The 24,597-nt window shown below is 54.7% G+C and overlaps 2 protein-coding genes across 4 annotated transcripts; one reads left to right on the forward strand and one right to left on the reverse strand.

Annotated features, from left to right (window-relative positions):
- Positions 1 to 1,560: 1,560 nt before the first annotated feature.
- HAGH (hydroxyacylglutathione hydrolase) lies at positions 1,561 to 23,038 on the reverse strand. 3 transcript variants are annotated; one of them, XM_072835279.1, is made up of 10 exons: positions 22,600 to 22,694; positions 20,453 to 20,522; positions 20,173 to 20,348; positions 19,626 to 19,690; positions 14,852 to 14,969; positions 13,879 to 13,987; positions 10,717 to 10,820; positions 10,374 to 10,475; positions 2,280 to 2,359; positions 1,561 to 1,838 (listed from the first exon to the last, which is right to left on the reverse strand). In XM_072835279.1, exons 3-10 carry the CDS (start codon positions 20,275 to 20,277, stop codon positions 1,739 to 1,741), a joined length of 783 nt encoding a protein of 260 aa, XP_072691380.1. In that variant the 5' UTR covers positions 20,278 to 20,348; positions 20,453 to 20,522; positions 22,600 to 22,694; the 3' UTR covers positions 1,561 to 1,738. The 3 variants fall into 3 exon arrangements, with proteins under 3 accessions (XP_072691380.1, XP_072691381.1, XP_072691379.1); XM_072835280.1 differs by lacking the exons at positions 20,453 to 20,522; positions 22,600 to 22,694 and adding an exon at positions 22,875 to 23,038; XM_072835278.1 differs by lacking the exon at positions 20,453 to 20,522 and having other exon boundaries at positions 22,600 to 22,728.
- Positions 22,857 to 24,597, forward strand: FAHD1 (fumarylacetoacetate hydrolase domain containing 1). The gene has a single exon (XM_072835281.1). It carries the CDS (start codon positions 23,170 to 23,172, stop codon positions 23,833 to 23,835), a length of 666 nt encoding a protein of 221 aa, XP_072691382.1. The 5' UTR covers positions 22,857 to 23,169; the 3' UTR covers positions 23,836 to 24,597.

The raw sequence follows: 24,597 nt of genomic DNA on the forward strand, positions 1-24,597 counted from the left end.
GGACCGTCCAGCGAGTGGCGGCCGCGTCTGAGGCCAGGGCTGCCTCGGGGACCATGTCCTGCAACTATAGGGCCGTGCAGACACCAGCGCCGGCGGCAGTAGGGTTTTAGCAGCACAGAACGCACTGGCGACCCTGATGCAGGACAGGTGGTATGCTCAGAACTTGAAACTTGTCACAAGAAGCCCAGAAATGCGGTGTCATGTTATGCCAGGCCCAACCCCAGCCACAGATACTATGTGCATGTGAGGACACGGCCGAGACTCGCCCGAAGGACGAAGCTGGGCTGTGTCCCTTTCTGGAAATGAAGAATTATCCTAAAGCTGTGGTAACGGGCACCACGGGCCACAGGACAGGCCTGCACCTCTGGGCACTTGCTCCCCACGGCTGGCGGTGCTCGCGAGCAGGAGGGACACCTAGCGGGGCTCCCAACAGGAGCAAGTGGGTCACTACCGCATGGACTTGTAGGAGGGCAGGTGGACACGAAGCACGCAGTTGAGCACGTGAAGGATTCTTCAACAAGACCCTGGAGCACCAAGCTGGCAACCGACTAGGAAATGACTGCACTTCCACACATGCGGTGGCACAGAGCTGTACACTGAAGCATCTAGAAGGTTCTATGACACTCCTGAGGGAGCTCCAGCTCCATGGAGGGGGTCAACAGCCTTGGACAAGAATGACTGTGCTTCCCAGCCACACAGCACCGAGGCCCACCCAGGACCTGGACACGCGACCTCGGCCACCTGAGGACATCTAGGCAGGAGGGCGGTGGCGGGCACCTCTGCTAGAGAAGTGCTAACTGGGAGCCATCTGAGTCTGCAGAGCCTCCTCAGGTCAGAGCCCATTGGACAATGTCCAGAACAGAGGAAGACCTCCAGACTCAGAGATGAGCCGTTGGGAACACCCCTTCCCCCCACTTCCTGCCCCGTCGTGCCCTGGGTCTGACTGCACCCCGAGGCTCGTCTGTTCCCTGGCTTCCCCCAGCCCAGGCCAGGCCTGCGGTTCCTAAGGAGATGGCTGCTTCCCGGCCGGTACAGTGCAGATTTCTTCAAACACAAGCAGGGGGAGCGGAGCGGTGCAGGGACCGAGGCCAGGATCTCAGGAGCAAGGGTGGGGGGGCTAGACCTCAAGCAGCGGCAGCAAGATGCCCGCGGTGGGGCAGTGGGTGGGTGAACAGCCCAGGACAGGCCAGGCTTCTCAGGGACGAAGAGGCCTCGGTGGGCCTTGAGCTCGGGGTCCCCGGACACCCAGCCCCATCGTCAGCATTGCCCTGGCCACCAGCGCAGGGGCGCGGTGTCAATGAGCCCTGCACTGTGCCAGCCCGGGTGGGGCTTGGCCCCATGTCAACACAGAAATCTTGTAAAGAGGATAACACAGGGCCCAGGGGAGGAGGAGAGGGGACGACACCGGCAGTCTCCGTGCAGTGCCGAGGGGACAAGGGGACTGCCCTGTGGCCCTGCTTTGGTAAGCATGGTCTTCCAGACCAGATGGCGTGGGGGGCATGGGGACACGTCCCACTGAAGGCAGGAGAGAACACAAAGTTGCAAGCAGAGCATCCAGGATCCGCTTTCTCAACTTCTCTTATAAATATGCATTAGAACATCGATAACACAAGCAAAGGGCTCTGAAATTAATTTAAGGTTAAACCAAGACTGGATTTCCTGCACTGCCAGCAGGAAATGTACCTAAAACCCCTGAATACCCATATGTGCTTGAGGGCAGCGGAGGCCCCACAGCGCCTCAGTCCCGGGGCACCTTGAAGTGGTCCTTCTCTTTGCGGATGGCCCTCATGGTGGTCACAGGGTCCGTCTCGCCCGCATGCTGCTGCACGGTCTTCTCCCTGTGGAAGCCGACCACCAGGCTGCAGGCTGCGTGCCACGCACACCCGCCTCCCCCCCGCCCCCCGCCCCAGGGCACTGGGGGAGAAAAGAGCCAGCAGAGGTTGGGACATTCTGAAAAGATGAAATGCTCCCGCCAAGGGCCAGCCTGCGCGCTCCTGACTGTGGAGGGCCTGCTGGCCAAGTGGTCCTGCTGGCAGCCCCCTCAAGACTCCTGTGGGCCACACCTCGCCCACCTACAGATCCGGACTCCAAGGTCAGAAAGGACCCCACACAAGCACCCACCCCCCTGCCCCTGAGAGGAGGTGCCTGCTTCCCAGGCTACAGACTACTTGATAAAGACTTCAGGGTAGCCTCCTCCAGCACCTGGGGTCTGCAGGGGCGCGGACGCTGGCTGAGTGAGGGGGCCACAGAGGTGCAAACATCCCTGAGTGCACGCTCACCTCACTCTCATGAATGGGTTGTAGGTGAACTCCTCTGCGATGGTGGATGGCACAGTGGGCTCCCCGATACTGTACTTCTCCTGCACAGGACAGAGGTCACTTTAACATGCATATTGCTAAAGGTAGCATTTCCCACCACCTTCTAATCTCCGAACGTCACCTCGGAAGGCAAAGTGAACAGCATCAGGTCAGCATGAGGACAGGCTCCTTCCTGCTGTGGAGACCCAAGTGTCCTGGCCACCGCCAACAAACTGTCCCCCTTCCCCTCGCTGTCTTGGATATAGAGGGGGACACAAAAACTTCACTAATTTGAAGTTTGTATTTTATGTTCTAGAATACCAGCAAAAATGCAGAAAACACAGGAAAGAAGGAAACACCCACAGCCCTACCCCCAAGATGCAGAGCTCACTGCTTGGCAGAGCAAGGTAGCAAGTGCCCAGGGTCCCTACACTGGGATGACCACCCCTCTACAAGGTGGTGAGCTCTCACCACCGGGCATTTGGCCAGGGCTTCCCCTTCACAGGCTCCTGAGGACAAAGCCACAGGAAGAGCCCAGGCAGGCAGCCTGTACCCCAGGCAGGATGGCCTCCGATCTACACTGACCAGGGCAAATGGAAAGAAGAGGCAAACTGTGCCGTCGGCCAACTGTTCACTCCTACAGAAAATCCTATGGGAAGGCCAGGGTTAACAGCCGGGGTCTTCACTCTCCCCACAGCCCCTGCCCTTCTACGGTTGGGTGAACCCCGAGGGTCACAGCATCAGAGGCCGGACAGCCACTGTCAACACCCACTCCCAGGCTTCCCGACCATGCAGGGTCCTCAGACCCGAGGGTCCCGAAGTCACCCCCAACCGTGAACAGTGGCATCAAGAAGCAAGCTCTCAATTGCTGGCAGTGTAAGGGTCTGGCAGGAGGTCAAGATGGAAATTTATTGTTAATTTCTGATCTTCCCCTTCCGCTGAAAACAAGCTTAGAGTGTTTTAGAATATTCCCCAGGCTTCCTCCAGTATTCACTCCTAAGAATTCCTTCACCATCTCCTATGAGGGAAGCAAACAAGATAACTCTTCTAAGGATAATTCTAAAACCCGTGCTGATTGGGACACCTGGGGGGCTCAGTGGTTGAGCGTCTGCCTTCGGCTCAGGTCATGACCCCGGGGTTCTGGGATTGAGTCCCTGCATGGAGCCTGCTTCTCCCTCTGCCTGTGTCTCTGCCTCTCTGTGTGTCTCTCATGAATAAATAAATACAATCATAAAAAGTAATGAGTGTTAACCTGTAACAGTTTTTCCTACAGAAGCAGGAAGCATGTAGACACTTAAGACTTGTGTATAAGGATGCTTGCCATAGCATAGCTCCTAAGAGCAAACAAGCTGGAAACTCCAAGCATCCTCCCTAATGGGGTAGATAAAATGGCTTCTGGGTGACATGCACACAGTGCCATAGATTACTTATTAAAAAGAATGACAGGGATCCCTGGGTGGCGCAGCGGTTTAGCGCCTGCCTTTGGCCCGGGGCGTGATCCTGGAGACCCGGGATCGAATCCCACGTCGGGCTCCCGGTGCATGGAGCCTGCTTCTCCCTCTGCCTATGTCTCTGCTTCTCTCTCTCTCTCTCTGTGTGACTATCATAAATAAATAAAAAAAAATAAAAATAAAAAATAAAAAAAATAAAAATATAAAAAGAATGACAGATGGATGGATGGTGATAATAGATTAAAACGTTCATATTCAAAAGCTAGTGCTGGGGGTAGCCCCGGTGGCGCAGTGGTTTAGCGTCGCCTGCAGCCCAGGGCATGATCCTGGAGACCCTGGATCAAGTCCCACGTCAGGCTCTCTGCATGGTGCCTGCTTCTCCCTCTGCCTGTGTCTCTGCCTCTATGTGTGTCTCTATGAATAAATAAATTAAAAAAAAAAAAGCTGGTGTTGGGCACATGAATGTTCACTATGTGATTCCTTCAACTTTTCTATATATGTAAAAATTATTTAAAAAATGTTGAAAAAACTAAAAAAATGTTTCCACATAATTGAATGTAAGCCCACATGTCTAAGGAATCCCAAGGAATATATTTCAAATTACTTCAAACTGAAAATAATAAACATATAGCATTTAGAAATTTGCAGAATGTTCCTAAAGCAGGCCTTGAGGTTTAGTTCTTAGCATTAATTGCTTATATTAGAAAAAAAGAAAGGTCTAAAATCAATGACTTCAGGTTCTGTATTAAGAACCAGGGGGCGGGGGGCGGGGGGTGCAGCTCAGTTGGTGAAGTATCTGCCTGCAGCTCAGATCATGATCCTTGGGTCCTGGGATCGAGTCCTACATTGGGCTCCCTGTTCAATGGGGAGCCCTGCTTCTCCCTCTCCCTCTGCCTGCCGCTCTCCCTGCTTGTGCTCACTCGCTCTGTCAAATAAATAAAATCTTTTTTTAAAAATCTATAAAAGGAAGAACAAAGTAAGTAGAAGGAAGGAATTTAAAAAGCGCTGGAACCAGGACAATGGAAAAACCAGAAACATTAAGGCAAAAACTGTTCTTTGAAAAGATCAGCAAAATTGATCAGAACGATGAAGAATAGGAACACAAATCGCCAACATCAGAAATTAAAGAGGTGGGATCCCTGGGTGGCGCAGCGGTTTGGCACCTGCCTTTGGCCCAGGGCGCGATCCTGGAGACCTGGGATCGAATCCCACGTCGGGTTCCCGGTGCATGGAGCCTGCTTCTCCCTCTGCCTATGTCTCTGCCTCTCTCTCTCTCTCTGTGTGTGTGACTATCATAAATAAATAAAAATTTTAAAAAATTAAAAAAAAAATTAAAGAGGTGACATCACTACAAATTCAACAGATGGGGGTGGGCGGGTGCGACCATATTGCATTAAATATAAAAGCTAAATTATGAAACTTCCAAAAGGAAACAAAGAAAAATCTCAACCTTGGGAAAAGCAAATATTTCTTAGATAAGAGGCAAGAAGTCTGAACCATAAAAAGATTAACATGCTGGACTTTATCAAAATTAAAAATGCTTACTTTTCAAAAAACACTGTTGAGAAAATAAAAGGCAAGCCACGGAATGGGAGAAACCATCTGATAAAACACCTATAACCAGAATATATTTACAAAAAAAAAAAAAAAAATCCTCTTATCAAAAATAAGACAAACTCTTTAAATGGCCAAAAGATTTGAACAAACACAAAATGGCCAATCAGCACATAAAAAGATGTTCAACATGATTAGACACTAGAAAAATGCAAATTAAAGCCACAATGTAACTCCACTACATACCCATTAAAGTGACTAAAATCAAAAAGAATGGCAATGCCAAGTGTTGGTGCAGATAGAGAACAACTAGAAGCCTGATCTGAATTTAAAATCTGCTGATCTGAATGTAAAATAACACAAATACTTAGGAAACAACTTGGCGGTTTCTTTACAAGTCAAACATACACCTGATACTGCCCAGCCATTTCATTCCTAGATATTTACTCAAGAGAAATTAAAAGGTAGGTCACACAAAGACGTGTACAAATGTTGTAGCAGCTTTATTCACAGTAGCCAATGACTGGAAACATAAATGTCTAACTACGAGTGATTGGATAAACAAAACGTGGGCCAGATTCAGCATGAATGATTCTCAAAAATCCTTCTGAGTGAAAATAAGAAAACGTATGCTCCATTAACATGAATTTTTTCTTAAGATTTTATCTGAGAGAGCATGAGAGAGTGAGCACAAGCAAGGGAGCAGCACGCAGAGGGAGAGGAAGAAGCAGGCTCCACACTGAGCCGGGAGCCCGACGTGGGGCTCGATCCCAGGACCCTGAGATCATGACCCGAGCTGAAGGCAGACACTTCACTGACTGAGCCACCCAGGTGCCCTATATCGAATTCTAAAAAATGCAAACTAAGGGGCAGCCCGGGTGGCTCAGCAGTTTAGTGCCACCTTCAGCCCAGGGTGTGAGATCAAGTCCCACGTCGGGCTCCCCGCGTGGAGCCTGCTTCTCCCTCTGCCTGTGTCTCTGCCTGTCTCTCTGTGTCTCTCTCATGAATAATAAAATAAAACCTTAATGAGGCATGCAGAAACCTCTGGGGGTGATGGGGATGTTTTGTATCTCAATTGTAATAGTCATTTTATCGGAGGGGTGTGTGTGTGTGCGCGCGCGTGCTGTCAAAGTTCACTCATTCACTTTAAACTAATGTGGTTTATTACATGTGAACTAAACCACAGCAAAGCTGATCCTAAAGAGGGAATCCATGGGTGGCTCAGTGGTTGAGCACCTGCCTTTAGCTCAGGGCGAGATCCTGGAGTCCCGGGATCGAGCCCCTCACTGGGCTCCCTGCACAGAGCCTGCTTCTCCCTCTGCCTGGGTCTCTGCCTCTCTCTGCCTCTCTCTGTGTCTCTCGTGAATAAATAAATAAAACCTAAAAAAAAAAAAAAAAAAAAAAAAAAGCTAATCTTAAACAGTATGGGGCACCCAGGTGGCTCAGTCAGCAAAGCATCTGCCTTCTATCCTGGTCCTGAACCCAAGGTCCTGGGATCGAGTCCTCCATCGGGCTCCCGGCTCAGTGGGGAAATAGGGAGCTTGGTTCTCCCTCTCCCTCTGCTCCTCCCCCGCTCATGCTTGAACTCTCTCTCTCAAAGAAATAAATTTTTTAAAAAATAAAAATGAGGGATCCCTGGCTGGCGCAGCGGTTTAGCGCCTGCCTTTGGCCCAGGGCGCGATCCTGGAGACCCGGGATCGAATCCCATGTCGGGCTCCCGGTATATGGAGCCTGCTTCTCCCTCTGCCTGTGTCTCTGCCTCTCTCTCTCTCTCACTGTGTACCTATCATAAATAAATAAAAATTTAAAAAAATAAAAAATAAATAAAAATGAATTTGAAAACTTTAGCAAAATGGACAAATTCTTTGAAAGACAATAGTTGCTAACAAAATTGACTCAAGAAGACATAAAAATCTAATAGCCGGGCAGCCCCGGTGGCGCAGAGGTTTAGTGCCGCCTGCAGCCCAGGGTGTAATCCTGGAGACCGGGGATAGAGTCCCACGTCGGGCTCCCTGCGTGGGGCCTGCTTCTCCCTCTGCCTGTGTCTCTGCCTCTCTCTCTCTCTCTGTCTCTCATGAATGAATAAATAAAATTTTAAAAAAATCTAATAGCCCTACATAAAATAAAGATATTACCTTTGTAACAACAACAAAAAAAGACCTTTCCACAAAAAGCACTCAATGTCCAGGTGGCTTCAGTGGTGAATTCTAACATTAAAGGAAGAAATAATATCCTAGACAAACTGTTTTGTCTAGGAACATAGGAGTAAACACTTTCCGTTCATTTTATGAGGCCAGCATTACCCTGATACTAAGACCAAAAACATTACAAGAAGATAAAACGACAGACCAGTATCTCTTATGAACCCCGACAGAAGGAGAGACCACAGCAACATAACACGGCATGACTAAGGCTTGGGCAGAAAGCAAGGTTGGTTTATCTGAATCCAACTGAGGTATTCCACCATGTTAACAGTAAAAGAGAAAAAAAAAATAATTACGTACAAGATGAAGAAAACAATCAGTTCATAAAATTCAATACCCACTCATGATTAAACTCTCAGAAAACCAGGAATATAAGTGAACTCTGTCAATTTAAGAAGATTTACAAAAAAACCGACAGCTACTATGATACTTAATGGTTAAAAACTGAATGCTTTCCCCCTAAGATTGGGAACGAGGCACAGATGTGCAGTCCCACTACTTCTATTTAACTTTGTCCTAGAGATCTTAGCCAGTGCAACTGGGCACAACAAGTAAATAAAAGGCACACGTGTTTATAAAAGAAGAAAAAAAATGTCTCTATTAGTTGATGATGTGATTGTGTGCTAAGGAATCTATGAAAAAGATGCTAGAATAAGGGCGCTGAACAAGGTCACAATGATACGAGACCAAAATACAGAAATCACTTGTGGGCAGCCTGGGGGCCTCAGTGGTTTAGTGCCGGCTGCGGCCCAGGGCATGATCCTGGGGTCCCGGGATCGAGTCCCACATCGGGCTCCTTGTGTGGGTCCTGCTTCTCCCTCTGCCTGTGTCTCTGCCTCCCTCTCTCTCTGCGTTTCTCATGAGTAAATAAATAAAATCTTTTTTTTTTTAATCACTTGTATTTCTAAAGACTTCAGCAAATAGTCATTTCCAATAAAATCCAAAAACATGAACTACTTAGGGCTACATTTAATACTATGTGCAATTTCTGGAACAACAAAAATTATAGAATATTGCTGAGAAAAACTAATGACCTCAATAAGTGGAAAGCTACAGTATATTCACGGAAAGATTCAATATTGTTAAGACCTCAATTCTCTCCAAATCTTTTGTTACAATACAGTCCCAATCCAAAGCCAAGCTTACTTTTTTTTCTTTTTTTAAGATTTTATTTATCTACTCATGAGAAACGCAGAGAGAGAGAGAGAGAGAGAGAGAGAGAGGCAGAGACACAGGCAGAAGGAGAAGCAGGCTCCATGCACTGGGAGCCCGATGTGGGACTCGATCCCGGGACTCCAGGATCACATCCTGGGCCAAAGGAAGGCGCTAAACTGCTGAGCCACCCAGGCTGCCCCAAGCTTACTCTTCTGGTAAAAATTAACAAGACAATCCTAAAATTTATATGGAAATGCAAAGCACTTAGAGGAGCCAAAACGAGCTTTAAGAAAGTCTATATATGGGATATATACAGCCTGATTCCCAGACTTACCAAGAGCCACAATAATCAAGACTGTCCGCTGCGGGCGGAGGAGAAGTCCAACAGATCAGTGGGGCAGAGAGGAGAGTCCAGAAGTGACTCAGGCCTACGCTGCCCTGTTTATCTAGTGAGGACGCCAAGGTAATCCAACGAGAAAAGGACAGTCTTTCCAACGAATGGGGCTGAGCAGCTGGAAGTGAATTTGCAAAAAAAAAAAAAAAAAAAGATTGTGCTCTACCCTTCCCTTAGACCACACATGATCTGAGGCTCACTGACCTACAAATAAATTTGAACAAACATAAAAGGGAAAACAATAAACTTTCAGGACAAAACACAGGAGAGTCAACATTGCTCAGAAATAGAGCGTTAAGGAATCTGAGCAACAGAGCCAGGTGCGCCATGTGTCTGAGGGCTGTTTACAGGACATGCTCCAGAACAGGGTGACCCACGGGAGTGGCAGGGAACATCCTGGGGCCACATGGCGGCACACGCTGTCAAAATTCATCAATCTGTGTACCGTTTGCTCAAAACAGGTTATGTTGTATTGAATGAAAATTATCCTCCATAAAGACTGGATTTTTTAAAGTAGGGAACTATGGGAAGCATTAGTCCAATGTGTATAGACTGCTGTGGACAGGGCACTAGGGCCAGGAAGTGAAAAAGAAGCCACAAAACGCAAGCTGCAAATATACAGGATAGGCCCTCTGAGCCACGGAAAATACTCGTCCCACGCGCACCGCGGGAGGAGAATGCCCATCAACTCATCAGGTGGCCTGAATTCTAACAAGTATTATTTTGCAAGCGCACCCCAAAACTGAGAAAGACGCTCGACAACAACAGGTGACGCATCGAACAACGAAACTCCAAGGCCGCTCGTCACTGACCGAAGCCCCGAGGCCTCCGGGAGAGCGTCCTCCCGACACCTCGCGGGGACTGCAGGGTCGAAGGCAGAGCCCGCGCCCCGGCTTCCTGCCGCAGCACTCCAGCCCCCACCGAGGACGCCGCTGGGACAACCAGACCAGAGTCCTCGGTCGTCCCAGAAGTCAATGCCTTTCAGACCAGCGGCCTCACCGGTGGGTGCGGCTGCCCCGGCCACAGTGCTGAGATGGAGCCCCCGGGCCCAGGGCGTGGGGACCGGCAGCTCTGGCCTCACCGGGGCCCCTGCCATGAGGGCGGCGTCCCAGGCCCGGCCCAGACCCACGGGGTCAGCGAGGATCACGACGACACAGCCGGGGGTGGGGGGGGCTTCCTCACCAGCTGGAGGCGGCCTGGGAGGAGCACCGTGCGCCCGCATGGAGAGAAGAGGCCCCCACGGGCGGCGGCCCAGCCCCCGGGGAGCCGCGTCGTGGTCACTGACCCACAGATGCAGCCCGCGGCGCGGCCCGCTCACCTTGGCCCAGGCCAGCTTCTCCTGAACGGCGGCGTTGCTGGGCTCCACGTGCCGTGCAAACTTGAGGTTGTTGATGGTGTACTCGTGGCCACAGTACACTCTCTGCGGAAAACAGCACGCCGTGAGCTAGGGGCCGCAGGAAGCTGCCCTCAGACGCCCCGGCCCCCTCGGAGCCAGGCACGCAGAGCTCTGGGCTGGGACCCCTTGGCGAGGACACAGGGGGCCGCTCAGGACACCGACACTCTTTGTGTGCATGTTCCACGGCGGTAGCAGGTACGTCACAAGACCCACGCTCACGAGGCAGCGCGCACGCCCCCCCCCCCCAGCCGGGGGTGCTGCCTACTGTGTCTGGAGGGAGCCGGCCCAGGACCTCCAGCAGGGCTCTGTACATCTCATCCGCAGTCCCTTCGTAGAACTTCCCGCAGCCGGCCACGAACAAGGTGTCGCCTGAGAAGCAGGACAGCCTGGGGCAGTGGGGGCACCGCCAGCAGGACAGGCCCCCGCAACCCAGCAGGGCAGAGGCCCCCAGCTCCCAGCGCCCAGCCCCAACCCGTCCCCCTCCAGCCTTGCCAGCAGCCCCCTAAACCCACACCTTACGGTCCCCCCACTCCTCCTCACGGCCCCACCTTGTCGGCCGTGGTGGCCCCGAAACCAGCCCTGTCCCTCCTGGCCCACCTGCCATGTGTCCTCTTCCCTCAGTGGCCACGGCCAGCCTGGAGCACCCCCGGACCCCAGCAGGCACCCCCCACAGACCCCCTCCTGCCTCAGCCCCACAGGGGGGCACTCCCTCCCCCTGACGAGCTCCGTGGCCACCGGGGGCTCAGGCACATTTGCCCTCCAGGCCCTAGTGGCGGCCCGGAGCCCGGACCACAGCCCAGGCCACAGGGCCACCACCGGGCCATCCTGGCTGGAGCCGGGCCCCCTCAGGCGCAGTGCCCACTGCCCCCCGGGACAACAGGCACCTTGAGGGGATGCCACTGGGCCACGCCCCAAACGAGCCCTCCAGGGAGGCAAGTGTGGAGGATCCGGAGACATCAGAGGCTGCGAAGCACGCAGGTGAGGTGGTCGGGGTCCGGGGAGCAGCCCTCGGACACCCTGGCTCCCCCGCGCTCAGCCCTCAGCGAGCGGGCAGCAGCCCCGGAGCCTCCCGACACCACGCGACTCCTACAGACGCCGCGCCCGCCGGCCGGTCCACGGAGGACCCCACGGAGGACCCCGGGGCGGGCTTCCAGAGCCCAAATCAGCTCCCACGTCTACGCAGCCCCCAAAGGACCCGCCTCACTCCAGGCCCGGCCGCCTTCCCCCCAGGAGATGGGCAGACTGACGGGGGTGTTTGCCACCCCGTGATGACACAGGTGCCCACGGCCACTCGGGGGATCTCAGCGCTCGCCGTGCGGGGGCGGGGTGCTGGAGGCCGGTTCTCTCAGCGCGAGCCTGGGGTCCCCGGGGTCCCCCGTCCCGAACTCAGAGTCGGCTCAGAGCGGCCACCTGCTGCTCCTACACCAGGGACACCAAAATCCATGGTATCCACGACGAGCTTGGGAGCAGGGTGCCGTGGGACATCGAGCGGCTGTGGAGACCTCCGGGGCCCCATGCACACCCTCACTGTGGAGCTGCTCCAGGGCCCCTCACGCTGGTCCCCTCACGCTGGTTCCCTCACACTCAGCCCCTCATGCTGGTGCCCTCACGCTGGTTCCCTCATACTCGGCCCCTCACACTGGTTCCCTCATGCTGGGTGCCTCACACCGGGCGCCTTACACCGGGCACCTCATGCTCAGCCCCTCATGCTGGTTCCCTCACACTTGGCCCCTCACGCTGGTGCCCTCACATTCGGCCCCTCATGCTGGTGCCCTCACGCTGGTTCCCTCACTCTCGGCCCCTCACTCTGGTTCCTTCACACTCGGCCCCTCATGCTGGTGCCCTCATGCTGGTGCCCTCACGCTCGGCCCCTCACGCTGGCACCCTCATGCTCGGCCCCTCACACTGGCGCCCTCATGCTCGGCCCCTCACGCTGGTGCCCTCACTCTCGGCCCCCCACGCTGGTGCCCTCACGCTGGTTCCCTCACGCTGGGCACCTCACACCGGGCGCCTTACACCGGGCACCTCATGCTCAGCCCCTCATGCTGGTTCCCTCACACTTGGCCCCTCACACTGGTTCCCTCACATTCGGCCCCTCATGCTGGTGCCCTCACGCTGGTGCCCTCACGCTCGGCCCCTCACGCTGGTTCCCTCACACTCGGCCCCTCACGCTGGTGCCCTCATGCTCGGCCCCCCACGCTGGTGCCCTCATGCTCGGCCCCTCACGCTGGTGCCCTCACTCTCGGCCCCCCACGCTGGTGCCCTCACGCTGATTCCCTCACGCTGGGCACCTCACGCTCAGCCCCTCACACTGGTTCCCTCACACTCGGCCCCTCACGCTGGTGCCCTCATGCTCGGCCCCCCCGCTGGTGCCCTCACGCTGGTTCCCTCACGCTCAGCCCCTCACACTGGTTCCCTCACACTCGGCCCCTCACGCTGGTGCCCTCACGCTCGGCCCCCCACGCTGGTGCCCTCACGCTGGTTCCCTCACACTGGGCACCTCATGCTCAGCCCCTCACGCTGGTTCCCTCACACTCGGCCCCTCACGCTGGTGCCCTCACCCTCAGCCCCTCACGTTGGGCACCTCACGCTCAGCCCCTCACGCTGGTGCCCTCACTCTCAGCCCCCCACACTGGTGCCCTCACGCTGGTCGCCTCACGCTGGGCACCTCATGCTTAGCCCCTCACGCTGGTGTTCTCACGCTGGTGCCCTCATGTTCGTCCCCTCACGCTGGTGCCCTCACACTGGTTCCCTCATGCTGGGCTGGGCGCCTCATGCTGGTTCTGTCATGCTCAGCCCCTCACGCTGGTTCCCTCACTCTTGGCTCCTCACGCTGGGGCCCTCATGCTGGGCCCCCCACACTGGGCACCTCATGCTGGACGCCTCATGCTGGTTCGCTCACTCTTGGCCCCTCACGGCTGGTTCCCTCACTCTCAGCTGCTCACGCTGGACCCCTCACACTGGTGCCCTCATGCTCGGCCCCTGCATTTCCCAACCATCCCCCACTGCAGTTGCATCATCACAGGAACTTTAATTTCTGCAAGACGCAGAGCTTAGGGCCGCTCACACCCGCTGAGAGCGCTCGGGAGGGTCCGCACGGCCAATAGGCCTGCTCTGGGCCGCAGCGGCTGCTCAGCCGGCCCAGCCCGCGGGCTCCCCAGGCTGCAGCACGGTCTCCCTTTCTCTCAAGGGAGAAGGCCCTGGATTGCTGGCAAGGCCCCTCTGCCCGACATTGCTCCTCACGCAGGCCAAGCTGGGTGGTGCTTGGGTGCTCAGGCTGTTCCCGGGCTCTCCCCTGGGGGCGGGCGTCCTCCTCACGCAGCCCCGCACCCTAGGCCTGGCTGCAAATGCCCCAGGCACACAATCCCCAAGTCGGGGCTGTCTTCGCACGAACACCCCACCCCCGCACACGCACCTGAACACTCACCTGTGAACACGGCAGGAGGCTCGGAGCTGTTGGGCTTGCTCACAAAGTAGCAGATGTGTCCAGAAGTGTGGCACGGGGTGGACAGGCACTTGACATTGAGAGACCCCACCTTAAACGAAGCACACACTGGCGTTTGCCCTCTCCGCGCCAGGGGCCGCCCGAGGGCTCCCCGCGGGGGACGGCCGCTCCCGTGGCCCGCCCGACCCGCAACTGCCCCGCGGCGGGAGCCCCTGACACAGCCGAGCAGCCTGTCACTGCTGCTCCAGTGGCACGACGTGCATCGTGCTGGAACCGCAGGCCGAGTGCCCCAGGGGCAAGGCCCACCTGAGCCTGCCGTTCGCCGGCGGCGCAGAACCAAGGGGCCTATTCTACTTTCTTCCTCAGCATCAGGCAGGTCGTCAGCAGGTGCCTGGCTTCTTAGGACACTCTCCTCCCTCGGTGCTTGGGCTTCTGCTTGGTTTTCCTTCCTGCCTCCCCTGCCCGCCCAAGAATGTTCAAGCCACAGAAAGATCGAAATAAAGTGGACATCAGTGTGACCCTCACGTGGGTCACCGAACGCTAACAGTCGCCACGTCCACCACGTGGACTCAGCACAGCACAGCGGGCTGCAGCGCGCGGACACGCCACCCCCGAGGCGCCTGCTGACTCCCGGGACATCCTTTCACTCGGCCTCACACCATCACCATATCTGAGACGTGGAACAGTGATGTGCGTCCATCCCCTGCCCTGTCCACACTCCCGTTTCCCCAGTTGTCTCCGACCATGCCTGACGGCTTCTCCCCTCAGCCAAGTGCCCTCCGCAGGCTGATGTGCCTGTGATGACAGAGGGCACCAACCAGGCGGCCCTCCACCCTCCGGGGCCCTGGGCAAGGGGGGAATGCCAGGAGGGGCGTGACTGTCCCCACCGTGCCCCTCCCCTCCAGGTCCCGGAGGCCAGCCATGCTGGCATACCTCCCATGGGTTCGCTGCTCACCTGCAGTGTGGACAGGTGCGTGACCTTCTGAGTCAGGGCCCCGATCCGGTCATCACCCCCGCACACCTTCAACCCAGGCTCCAGCTTGACCAGCTTCTCGTTCCCACCAGCATGGTCCCTGGAAGTGAGAAAGGTGACCTGGGCCCCTGCTGGTGTCAGTGGGCCCGCCTACTCTTAAACCCTGACCACGACTCTCCTTTCCTGGTCACCTTCTTAGTAGAAATGCATCTCCAAACACAGGAAACTGGCTTGTCATTTGGCTCCACCGAAAAAGAACATTCTCAGACATGCCATTCCCAAGTGAAGCATTTCTGTGCCCCTGCCCTGTGGCTGCAGACACTTCTGAAGCAAAAGAACCAAATCACAAACACCAAAATAATCCCTAAGGCCCCAGCTCCCAAGCTTTGGACATATAAGGGTCACCTGAGGATCTGTAATAAGCCCCAAGTCTGGTCCTTGCCCCGCATCCTGACACAGCTGGCCGGAGGGCGGCCTGCAGAGCAGTTTTAAAGCCCCACCACCACCCATGACTCTCACAGGTGGGCCACCTTCGGACCCACTGCCAAGCTGGTAGAAGCTGTCTTCTAAAATGGCAATGCCTGGGGCACCTGGGTGGTTCAGTCGGTTAAGCGTCTGACTTCTGATTTCAACTCAGGTCATGATTTCAGAGTCATGACACTAAGCCCCACATCACGTTCCCCCGCTGGATGTGGAGCCTGCTTCAGATTCTCTCCCTCCCTTCCTAAATATAAATTAGTAATAATAAAATAAAGTAAAATGGCAATGCCCCAACCAAAAGACTATCAAAAAACTGTTGGAACTGACACACGAATTCAGTAAGGTTGCAGAATATAAAATCAATGTGCAGGAATCTGTTGCATTTTTATGTGCTAATAATGAAGCAGCAAAAAAGAAATTAAGAGGGCAGCCCCGGTGGCGCAGCGGTTTAGCACCACCTTCAGCCCGGGGCTGGAGACCCTGGGTCGAGTCCCACGTCGGGCTCTCTGTACGATGCCTGCTTCTCCCTCTGCCTGTGTCTCTGCCTCTCTCTCTCTGTCTCTATGAATGAATGAATAAATAAATAAAATAAATAAATAAATAGATAAATAAATAAATAAAATCTTTAAAAAATTGGGATCCCTGGGTGGCACAGCAGTTTGGTGCCTGCCTTTGGCCTAGGGCGCGATCCTGGAGACCCGGGATCGAGTCCCGCGTTGGGCTTCCAGTGCATGGAGCCTGCTTCTCCTTCTGCCTGTGTCTCTGCCTCTCTCTCTCTCTCTGTGTGACTATCATAAATAAATTAAATAAATAAATAAAAAATAAATAAATAAAAAAAATAAAAAATATATAATAAAAAACCTCAAAGCAAAATTCAATTAAAAAAAAAAAAAGAAAAGCAGAGCTGGAAGCATCACAATTCCAGACTTCAAGCTCTAGTACAAAGCTGTAGTCACCAAGACAGTATGCTACAAAAAGAGACACACAGATCAGTGGGACAGAACAGAGAACCCAGAAGTGAACCATCCAAAAATATCCAATGAGAAAAAGACTAGATCTTCAACAAACGGTGCTGGGAAAACTGGACAGCAACACATAAAAGAACGAAGCTGAACCACTTTCTTACACCTACACAAAAATAAATTCAAAATGGACGAAAGACCTAAGTGTGAGACCTGAAACCATAAAAATCCTAGAGGAGAGCACAGGCAGTAACGTTTCTAACATCAGCTGTAGTAGCAACTGGACACATCTCCAGAGTAAGGGGAACAAAAGCAAAAGTAAACTACTGGGACTTCATCAAAATAAGAACTTCTGCACACCGAAGGAAACAATAAAAGGCAGCCTACAGGGATCCCTGGGTGGCGCAGCGGTTTGGCGCCTGCCTTTGGCCCAGGGCGCGATCTTGGAGATCCAGGATCGAATCCCACGTCGGGCTCCCAGTGCATGGAGCCTGCTTCTCCCTCTGCCTGTGTCTCTGCCTCTCTCTCTCTCTCTCTCTCTCTCTCTGTGACTATCATAAATAAATAAATAAAAAAAATTTAAAAAAAAAAAAAAAAACAAAAAAAAAAAAAGGCAGCCTACAGAATGGGAAAAGATACATGCAAATTACATTCTGATGTAACTAGAGTTGGTATCCAAAATATATTAAAAACTTACATAGCTCAACACCCAGAAAATGAATAATCCAATTAAAAAGTGGGCAGAAGGCACGAACAGACATTTCTCCAAAGAAGGCCTCCAGACGGCCAACAGACTCATGAAAAGATGCTCATCATCCCTCATCATCAGGGAAATGCAAATCAACACTACAGTGTGATATCCTCTCGCACCTGTCAGAACGCATATCAGCAACACGAGAAACAACAGGTGTTGACAAGGAGGAGGAGGAAAAGGAACCCTTGTGCACTGTTGGTGGGGATGCAAACTGGTGAGGCCACTCTGGGGAACGGTATGGAGGCTCCTTAAAAAGTCAAAAAAGAAATTGCCTTATGACCCAGCAAATTGCACGGCTGAGTATTTACCCAAAGAATACAAGAACCCTAATTCAAAGGGATGTTTATAGCAGTGTTATCCACAACAGCCAAGTACGGGAGCAGCCCAAGTGTCCATCGACTAAGGATGAACAAAGATGTGGCCTATTTAGGTGTGTACACACGCACATAGGAATGTTACTCAGCTATAAGAAAGAATGAAATCTTGCCATTTGCAATAACACAGAAAGAGCTATTATTCCACATATGACTTTACTACTATGTGGAATTTAAGAAATAAAACAAACCAAAGGGTAAAAAATAAGAGAGAGAAACCAAGAAACAAACTTGAGCAGAAGCAGATGGTCACCAGGAGGGAGGAGGATGGGAGGAAGGGTTAAGTAGGTGATGGGGATTAAGGAGCGCACTTGTGATGAGCTCGGAGTGATGGATAGAATTGCTGAATCGCTATACTGTACCCCTGAAACTAATAGAACACCGTTAATTGGATTTTAAAACTTTTTACAGGGACACTTGGGTGGCTAAGCAGTTGAGCGTCTGCCTTCGGCTCAGGGCGCAATCCTGGGGTCCTGAGATAGAGTCCCACTTCGGGTTCCCTGCGGGAAGCCTGCTTCTCCGCCTCTCTCTCTCTGTGTCTCATGAATAAATAAGTAAACCTTAAAAAAAAAAAAAGAAAGCTTCCTGGGGATCCCTGGGTGGTTCAGCAGTTTAGCGCCTGCCTTCAGCCCAGGGTGTGATCCTGGAGACCTGGGACTCGATCCTGCATCAGGGTCCCCGCATGGAGCCTGCTTCTCCCTCTGCCTGTGTGTCTGCCCCTCCCCCCCCTCATGAATAAATAAAATCTTAAAAAAAATAAAAATTTAAAAAGCTTCCAATGTTTAAAAAAAAAAACCTTTTTAAAAATAAAAACCCATGTATCTTTAAATAAATAAGCACATACATATATTTATGCATACATAAATCGGCAATGCTTGACTATGATCGGGGGCCAGTCCAGCCCATAGCGCACAGCCCTCACCCCAGAAAGGATTTACTCACTGGGGGCAGCCAGACCTGCCCTTCAGAAAGTCAGGAAAAGAATTCCAACCCCGGCCTTGTGGGGCTGGACGCGCGCTCAGCAGATCAGCCTTCCCAGGACGGGGCCAGGGCTCCTGCTCCTCACTACACTCACCCACAGAGCCCTTTCAGGGGCCCAGACACACAAACACACACAGCAGGGCTCAGAGATAACAGGGTTGGCCCGGCCCTGCCCTCGCAGGCCTGCTCCACACAGGCCAGTACCAACGCCTCCACCTGTTCCCGCTGCCCTCTGGGCATACCACCGTCTCCACAGGGAGAGACACTCCAACACCCTGGGGCTCAGACTGGGGTCAAATTTGGGGTTTTCTGTTCTAACATTAATCTATGAAAAACTCCAGAGCATCACACCTTGAGAAAAGTGACCTGAGGGTTGCTTATCAAGGTAGAGAGAAGCCAACCCTGAGGCTCGGTGGGAGGCACAGAGAGGGCCTCCAGAAAGCAAGCACAGCAGCCAAGGGCAAGACTGCCACCTGCCCCCACCCGCAACTCAGGAATTAACACCTGATGCCCCGGGGCTAAACCTCAGTGACATCAACCGAGAAGTGGCCACCATTGAACAAACTCTGGCCAGTCCAAGCCCCCAGGACACCCCCAGGGCTTCCCCACAGGAGACCCTGGCTGACCCTTTCTTATTTGGAAAAGAAAATTCAGAGCCAAATAAATATTTTTTCTTCTAGCTATAAAGAGCCTCAAAAGTCTCAAAAACCCCACATGGGGGTCTTGGACAAGCAGCTCTAGCCCTAAAACCCAAACAGTGGTGTTTCTTTCATCCCTTACCTTCAAATTTCAAAAACTACAACCTCTCCAAATACAGATGCTGGCTTTTTAAAAACACTAATATCTAGATGAGTTTCTTCCCTGACATCAAGGCCAGTCTCCCATCACACAAGCCCAGGAGCCTTCCAACATGCTGCTGGAGGCCCTCCCCATGGAGCCCACAGCCCGGGCCGAGGATGCGGGGCAGCAGCACAGGGGCTGGCACCCCTAAGTTGGCTCAGAATCCCGCTGGGGGCCAACACTGAGAACACAGCTAGAGGGGCAAGGGCTTCCAGGACCCCTATTCCTAGGGCCTCCACCTGGAGGGAGGGCCCACGGAGCCTGCAAGTGCCTGACCCCCCCAGGGACGCCGGCCCCAGGCGCATGCGGCAGGTGCACACGGCCCCAGCCGTCGGGCCCAAGCACCCCGGCTGGTAAGCGCTTACCAGTGGTGGTGGGTGGTGAGCACTGTGGTCAGCCTCACGCCGTGCTTTTTCACCGCTTCTACAACCTGCAACCAAAGGTGAGGCAAGACACCGGCCGTGGTTACACTCCCAGCGCCGGCCGGACAGGCCACAGGGGAGCCCAACAGAGCCCGGGCTTCACCAGGAGGGGCTGGGCCCTGTTCTGCCGCTGCCCACTTGCCTCTGCTCCAGGAGAGCAGGGGGAAGGAGGCCCTCTTCCCTCTTGACCCTGCTGGCAGCTCAGTGCCGGCCACGAACCCTGCAGCCGAGGTGCCCCCTCCCCGGGGCAGGGCTGAGGGGCGCTCCTGTTTCCCAGCACCTGGACAGACAGAAGCCCATTTCTCCCCTCGCCCAAGCCTCTGGTGGCCTCCACCCCTCGCAGGCCTCCTGCCCCACGGCAGAGAGTCTGGGCACTAGCGGTGTCCAAAAACCAAGTGGACCAGTTTGTGCTGAGCTTCGGCCAAGCTACGAGGACACTGCGGCTGTCACCCTAGCCAGGGCTGGCCTGGGACGGTGACCCGACTCCCACCTTCTGGGGCTGCACCGGGTCCACCACACCAGCCTCCTTGGTCTCGTCATCGATGATCAGGTACATGTAGTTGTCGGTCAGTGCAGGCAGTAACTCAACCTTCATGGTGCCCTGTTCCACGGTCACGCTCTTCTGCGAGTCGGCGTGATACAGGAGGGCTCCCGGCAGGGCTGGGCCTGAGGGCAAAGCGCAGCTCCATCAGTGTCCCTGGGAGGCCGTCCCAGGCGAGGCTGACAGACAAGCCCTGCACCCAGGACAAGTGACCCGCGAGAGCAGCAACCTGGGAGGCTCGCCGGGTCGGGTTTCCTAAGCTCCTTTGGTAAGAGGACAATATCCTCATTTTACCACATCTGTTAAGGAAAACACAGAAAATCCTTCAGATGCATATTCACGGATATGGCTTCTTTCTTTCTGGAGAGTTCTAAGAGGGCTGTGATTCAAACCACTGTCAGGGCTGACCAGTGCCAGAAAGACCGCAAAGAGAGGGAGCCTGGGGACGAGTGCCGAGCAGGACTCTGGGCTAACAGAGCCTGAGTCATGTGCACTCTGACCTCTGCCCCTTCCTAGGCCTCCAGCCAGAGAAGGAAACAATATTCACTTTCAGAGGCAAGAACTCAAAATTTGGAGAATGCACAAACCCCACCAGGGCCTGAGACATGGGAGAGATGGCCACCTGTTCCAGATTCAGTGGTGTAGGACTCAGACTCACCACCCAGTTGAACCAAGGACCCTGCCAGGGTATGTCAAGAGTGAGCAAGAGCCAAAGCATCCTCCACCACGAAGTCGGGTGCCAAAATATTTTCAACAATGAAACTCCTATCCCATCTAAAAACTCACAGAGGCCCCAACAATACTTTAAGTCTTAATGTGAAAGGGGTTAGCACCACAAAAGGTGACAGAAGACAGCCATGGAATTCTGGGGGAGGTGCCAGGATGGGGGCCTCTGGCCCAAGGCATCCAGAACGCAGGCAGGGCTAACTGCCTGACAGGCCACATCGCCCGGGGCCGCCTACTGCTGACTTCAGCCTTATCTGTGACAGCCAGAGAAGCTGTCTGAACTGCAGGTTCCAAGCGTCCACACAGATCTCCAATGCCCCTCCCCTGCACGGCCAGCTGGGCATCTTCCAGGCCCTCTCCTCGTGCACAGCAAAGCAAACACTTCTGTATGACCAGGGTCTGCGATACTCCGCCTCCCCGGAGCCCAGGAAGGACTGCAGACCAGTGCGTGGCATGCATCCTGGGGGTTGGGGAGGGGAAGCAGGGCTACACAGGCCTGTGCTGCGAGTCTGGGACAGGGGCACAGCCCTGGCAACAGGAACAGGATGATATCCTGCTATGAAGGCTCTCCTGGGGAATCTGGGGAACTTAGTTATTTCTGCAGCTGCCCCAGAACCCTTGTTCCATTTCCAAAAATGATATGCCCGAGAAATGCTTCCAGGTCACTGTTTTGCAACTGCAACCTTTTGTGTAAGCAGAGTGCACTGAACAGTAGCCTATAGCCCGGCGCGTCCTGGGCACATGCGGTCCTGGCGCACATTTTGTTTGCCTTCTGAACTAGGCCCATCCCTCTGCAGGGCACCGACGGCTGGGACCCGGCTCCCTTCTGAATGAGGCGGCCACAGTCTTGCCAATTCGCTCCGGTCCCACTTACACTCTCCACCTGACTCGGGAGGCAAACGTCGTACCCCTGGCACTCGGAGGGGTGTCCCTGACTTAACGGCAATGCCTGACCCACTCCCGAACCTTGAGGGCTTTCAGTGAGATGGCCAAGGGCAGCGCCGTCTCCCTGACCACTGCTATGTGGGTCACCAGCCTGCCGGCTCACCACCTCCCTAAGACACAGGTCAACCTACTGCCCCTACTGCAACATCAGCCAGATAAGGGATCAGGAAATAGAGAAAAGGAGATTTCAAAATCAGGGTCAAAATATTCCAGCAAAGCAAGAGGTGACCCGGCAGGAAGCTGAGGGCTGGAAGCGCAGCCCCGCCGGCGAGCCCACCGCGGCTTCAGCGCGGGGCCAGGGAGGCCCAGCCGTGGGGACCCGGCCTGCGAGCGCCCGGGGCGGCAGGTGGAGAAGGGGCGCAGTCCCGGGGCGCGCGGCTCCGCACCGGCATCGGGCGGCCAGCATCCCCCAGCTGGCCAGCGACCACACCGTGCCTTCAGGCCCCGCAAAGTCGGACTCCAGGGCCGCAGGGCCTTTGCTCGACCCCACCCGGCGCGCCCGGACGCCGCCGAGGGTTACGAGCCTGTGGCGGCAGAAAACCGCGTCAGCCCGCGGCGGCCCGCAGAGCCCCTGGCCGCGCCCCGCGCCCGCTGCCGCCCCAACCGCCGCTCCCGGGCCCCGACGCCGGCGGCCCCTGCCCAGCGCCCGCGCCCCCGGCCCTGTCAGCCGGAACCCCGCCGCCCCGCCGGCGCCGGCCCACCTACCCGGGCCGCGGAGGGCGCAGGCGGCTCCCAGCGCGGCGAGGCTCCGGCGGCCCAGAAGCCCGCGGCCCAGCACCATGACCCAGGGCGGCTGGCGGCGGGCGGCGGGCGGCGGGCGGCGGGCGGCGGGCGGCGGGCGGCGGGCGGCGGGGGCGGGGCGGCGGGCGCCGCCCCGCCCCCCAGCCAATCGGAGCCCGCCTCGCGCCCCCGCCCCAGAAGCCGGCCAATGAGCGTCCGCGTCCAAACCTGTGCCCGCTGCCGGCCGGGCTGCCGCTGACCTGAGTGCGGGCCGGGGCTGGGGCTGGGGCTGGAGCCGGGGCGGGGGGCCGGGGCGCCGCGTCAGGGCCTCAGCGCCTCTCCCCAGCGGCCAGGCCGCTGTCCCGCCGCAGCCGCTGCGCACGGCTGCCAGGAGCGTAAACGCCGCGACCGCCCAGCACCCGGGGGAGCGCAGAGCGGAACGGACGTCGCAGACGGGACGGCGCCCCGAGGTAGTTGGTTCTCTCCGGGGCGCCGTAGGCATCAGGTGACTGGGTCCCGGCGGAGTCACGTGACGCGGGGGCGCCCGTCCGGGACATGGCCGTCCACAGGCCGCTGTCGCGTTTCTGGGAGTGGGGGAAGAACATCGTGTGCGTGGGCAGGAACTACGCAGACCACGCCAGGGAGATGCGCAGCGAGGTGCCGGCCGAACCGGTGCTCTTCCTGAAGCCGTCCACCGCCTACGCCCCCGAGGGCTCGGCCATCCTCATGCCGGCCTACACCCGCAACCTGCACCACGAGCTGGAGCTCGGCGTGGTGATGGGCAGGCGCGGCCGCGCCGTCCCCGAGGCCGCCGCCATGGACTACGTGGCCGGCTATGCCCTGTGCCTGGACATGACCGCCAGGGACGTGCAGGACGAGTGCAAGAAGAAGGGGCTGCCCTGGACGCTGGCCAAGAGCTTCACGACCTCCTGCCCGGTCAGCGCGTTCGTGCCCAAAGAGAAGGTCCCGGACCCTCACAACCTGAAGCTCTGGCTCAAGGTCAACGGCGAACTCAGGCAGGAGGGTGACACCTCCTCCATGATCTTTTCCATCCCCTACATTATCAGCTACGTGTCCAAGATCATGACCCTGGAAGAAGGAGATATTATCTTGACCGGGACGCCGAAGGGAGTTGGGCCCGTTAAAGAAAACGATGAGATCCAGGCTGGCATACACGGGGTGGTCAGTATGAGATTCCAGGTGCAGGGGCCCCGGTGTTGAGTCTGCGCAAAGCACCGTAACTTACTGAGTTCTCAGGAGAGGAGGGAGCTGGACAGAAACCGGCAAAGCTAGTTAAATGTGACAATCCTTTAATAAGAATCTAATTCTTCTTTTCTTTTGCAATAAGAAACTGAATTTTTAAACTGTGATTTAATTGGATCGTTAGGACTTCAGCAAGATGGACCCTTCAAGGAAAATGTGATGTAGAAAAGCTGGGCCAGAAATGGTAAGAAGATTGAGTGTCTTTTAGGAAACAACCACATTAAAGTTTTTGTTATGCTTCCAAAGAGGAGAGTTTATCAAACCAAATGTTCAGAAGACTAACTTTCCTTTCCTAGAACTGGACCGGATAAGACTTTTCATTGGGATGTTCTGAGATCAGTAATTCAAAACTTAAAATACACAAAGGAATTTTGAAAATCATGTTTCCTAAATTTCCTCAATCATGATAATCATCTGAAGGTATTTGTAAAAATAAAAATTTCCACGTTACTGGCCCATACCAAGCCTATTGTATTGATTAGCAGAATTAATCTTCAGTATTCCCAAGTGCTTCTCATCATGGAAATATGGATAAACACTCCTTCACATAATCAGTTAATTTAAAATTGTACTTAATAAGTGAACGATTAAAAAAAAATAAGTGAACAATTAATGGCAACCTCACTCATTTGTACCATGGCCTGTACATTCTGAGTTTGGAAGATAATTTTGAAATGATTGTTTTCCAAATAAATATGCTATGTTTTGTTTGGCCTAAAA

This window comes from Canis lupus, chromosome 8, assembly GCF_048164855.1.
Source record: "Canis lupus baileyi chromosome 8, mCanLup2.hap1, whole genome shotgun sequence".
In the NCBI taxonomy this organism is placed as follows: domain Eukaryota; kingdom Metazoa; phylum Chordata; class Mammalia; order Carnivora; family Canidae; genus Canis; species Canis lupus.